We start from the raw sequence: 3,606 nt of genomic DNA on the forward strand, positions 1-3,606 counted from the left end.
CTGGTTCACTGCTTTTCATCACGTTACAAGTGAACCTCAGTAGTGCACACGTGACGAACAACGTTTTGTTGAATGTGCTGAATGTTCATGCAAACTTTCAACCAACTCATCAGCCGTTTCACCAAAACGCTTATCTGCTATTTGGTTGGCTACATTATGTTAATTTGGGGTCACACAGAGATGTACATCACCAAATGTCATTTCGTAAATGCTGGTAATGTCGGTCAGCACGCTTGTGGAAGAGGACAACAAAACTGCACAGGCTTCTCAAATTTTGATTGGTTAGTTCACATCACCAATATAACCACTATCTCATTAGACTAACGTAGGATGAAATTGTTCTCTTCTTGCTACGCAACAATATACTGACACTAATACTTTTCGGATTATCGTAATGTCGGACTCGAATAAACCGACTACAGCGAAAAGCAGTCCCTTTGATACTGGATCGGGTAAGCATGGAATTCTTTTCACCGTTCAATGTTGTCCAAGCTTTACGTCTGGAAAAAGATACCGGTGCTGCTCTTGTAGAAGAAATAGAATGCAGCACACCAAACGTCGCGTACTACGCAGATCACTTCAACTATCAAATGTTCAGTGGTACAGCTGCCACTGCAAATGGATTGAAGAATAAGTCTGCCTTATTTGCACGCCCCGGCCTGGTCGTCCGACAACTAGTCTATAAGCTTCGTTCGATCAATTGGAATTCTGCTAAGCAGCAGCTATTCAGCAAGCAAAACTCCGTAATTCATTGCGTCCTAAGATGCGTGGTTATCTTACTCTTTATCCTTGTTCTCACCGTGTTATTCGTTGACCGAAAAAATATTAGTTACGACCGCTGGCTCCGCAGTCATCAGTGTCAGTCCCACCGCTGTCTCAAAGCAGCTGGCTTGTTACGTGAAAAAATGAATACCTCGGTTTCGCCGTGTGACAACTTCTATCGGTACGCATGTGGGCTTCATTTCCGGCCACACCAACCGACCACTGAGCCGGATACACCAACTGCTCAAGGAAGCCAAGCCTACCAATTAGGCTTCAAACAGGGATCAGTAATGCATTTGAACAAGGAAAAAGCGGGTCGGCTTTTGCGAGTTCACCGACCAGCCATAGATCACTTGACTCAGATTAACATACATGCAATTATTTCTGGTCTTGACCACATTTATTCTACTCAGTATACGAAACGAGGTTCAGCGAAATTCAAGGTTGCCCAGTGGTACCAATCTTGCACGCATCGGACAATGAGGGACTGGCTTGGAACGCGCTCGTTCATTTCCACCGTCGCGCCAGCCATTGGCGGAATCTGGATTTTGGATAAGAATGCAACGAATGAAACCGGGGCAAGCGGAAACACAAATAGCACAGTGAAATGGCCAAACCGAATGTTTCAGCGCTACGATATCTCCACAAACATACCAATGAAACCGGACTGGTCATGGATGAACGCAACCAAAAAATTACAGACGATTCTTCACGTGCCAGTTTTTGTCGACTTTAATGTACAAGCTACTCCGGGATCGCAGCCGCAAGTTTTTGTGAGTTGGTATTCTCTGTGGACCTAATTTTCAATCTAATAAGTGTCAGTTCACATAGATACGTGGTGTAACGCTCACATAAAGTGAAGACATTGTAATCATTGAACTGAACATGATTTCCAAACCCAAATCAAATCTAAATCATTGGTTTCTTTTGAATTGGTTGAAAGAACAAAGTTTTGACGGAAATGCTTGAGCTGGTGTAGTTTTGTCATTTGACGGTATACCCTTATCACTCCAACTGCAAAAGACAGAAACAGCCAAGACTTGGTTATTCGTGAGACTCGTTTTGGTGATCGCGAAGGATAATATCACCAAGAAAGTCTGCATTAAGGGATGCGAAATCACTCACAAACTTCAGCTATGGATGAAATTGAAGATACACAGGGGACTACTAGTATGCAACTGGAGGCAGGCTAAGAATTTTTTGAGGCATTCAAACCCCTATTCTGCGGTTCACTCCACACGGACGCTGCTTTGACGGTTTCCGGTTAGCCTGTGATACCAGGAACATGTTTTTAGTTGTTTTTGTGTGTACACTGTGATGTGTTATTCCAATATAAGGTTGGATAGATCGGTCTGAAGATGCCTATTAGACAGTTTCCATATGTGCCCTCTATAATTAGAATTTCCCACGATAGCAAGAGACCTGAACTTCAGGTCCCCATGCAGAATGCGGCCACATGCATCGCCCGGCATTACATATTGCTCTGGGTAATAATATGAAATGAACTCAGGTGTTCTCACCACTTCTGTGCTCAAGTTACATTCTTTTTATCCGCAATCCTCGTTTCTGAACTCAAGGCGTCCACACTGATCAGTCCTTCACTGGAACATGCATAATCGTTGCTTTCAAAACTGTACCGATACAAAAGATTAGTATAAATCTACATCTGTGGTTACTACTTTCAGAGGGCCTATCTTTGCAGTTTCTCACGACAATCCTGGTAACTCATTTGCAACGGCAAACCAGAAATCAGTTATCAGGTTTGAATATTCCACAGGCGAACATAGGTGCGCTCAGCAGCACAGAGCTGTTGAATGTGATGGTTCTTCGTCTAACTGTGCAGCTCAGAGGCATGATGTGCTTCATTACACATTTTGAGGTGCATAAGAAGGACCCATAGCACATTAACTACTATTTGTGCTCAAAGATTATTTCATAAACTGCACCTTTAATGACAAGATAAAGTTGAATGTTGCGGTGAAAACCGATCAATTCGTGTCTTTCTAACCGTCATGGTATGCAAGGAAGCCCTATTGCGAATGCTCTGAAGGGAAGCGACCAAATGAATGACAAAGCTCTGACGACCAAAACTCTGAGCAAGAGAATTCGGTCCATTTTAGCGTGCACACCTGGGGTGAGCACCCTATGCACATTTTAGTGAGTACGATAAGCGAAGGTCAGGAGAAGTCGTGAATCGAATTCAATTGAAAACTTCCAGATTTGAGAGTGATGGTTTCGAATTTTCCTGCGTCCATTTCACCAATTCAACCGGATTAATTATGATCACAAATTCAAATGTTTTCCTGACAGAACATAATACTAGTCTGGAACAATAACATAAATGGTAGGTTCTGGTGAGATTCCCCTTGGTCTTCTGTTAACACCGCCTTAGTTTGCAAATAAGTGTATTTAAACAAGTTCAATTGGTTTTTGCGGAAGTTTGAAATAATTGTTTTCCTTCTATTGATTGTAGTTTGTCCCAGATGGCGCTTCATGGATGACTGCAGGCTACTTTTCTTATGTAAGTTTGGTGGTTTATAAACCGAAGCTGATTTTTTCACCGGTTTTCATGATAAATGTGCTATTTTTAGTGACGCAAATTGGCACTTTGTAAATGCTCGCGCTCTTAGTAGTATTACAGTTGGAAAGGATACGATATTACTTGTAACTCGCTGGAATGAATAACGCTAGTCTCATTGCTCTGGGGTGTGTCAATTTGGATTCTGCAGACTTATCTCTTACTACGCCCAAAGTTATTCAGTCAGCCCCATTCCCTTTATTGCTCAGATGTGTTCGGCGTTATATCAAGGATTATCTACTACTATCATTTATTTTTGAAGAGCA

General features: G+C 42.3%; 1 protein-coding gene across 1 annotated transcript; it reads left to right on the top strand.

Moving 5' to 3' along the window:
• Positions 1-458: 458 nt before the first annotated feature.
• T265_15775 (hypothetical protein) lies at positions 459-3,283 on the top strand (the record flags this gene model as incomplete). The annotated part of the gene is made up of 2 exons (XM_009179112.1): positions 459-1,535; positions 3,236-3,283. Coding segments are annotated over 2 exons (1,125 nt in total), but the record flags the coding sequence as incomplete, so codon positions are not given.
• Positions 3,284-3,606: the final 323 nt, after the last annotated feature.

This window comes from Opisthorchis viverrini, assembly GCF_000715545.1.
Source record: "Opisthorchis viverrini unplaced genomic scaffold opera_v5_1317, whole genome shotgun sequence".
NCBI classification, from domain to species: Eukaryota; Metazoa; Platyhelminthes; class Trematoda; order Opisthorchiida; family Opisthorchiidae; genus Opisthorchis; species Opisthorchis viverrini.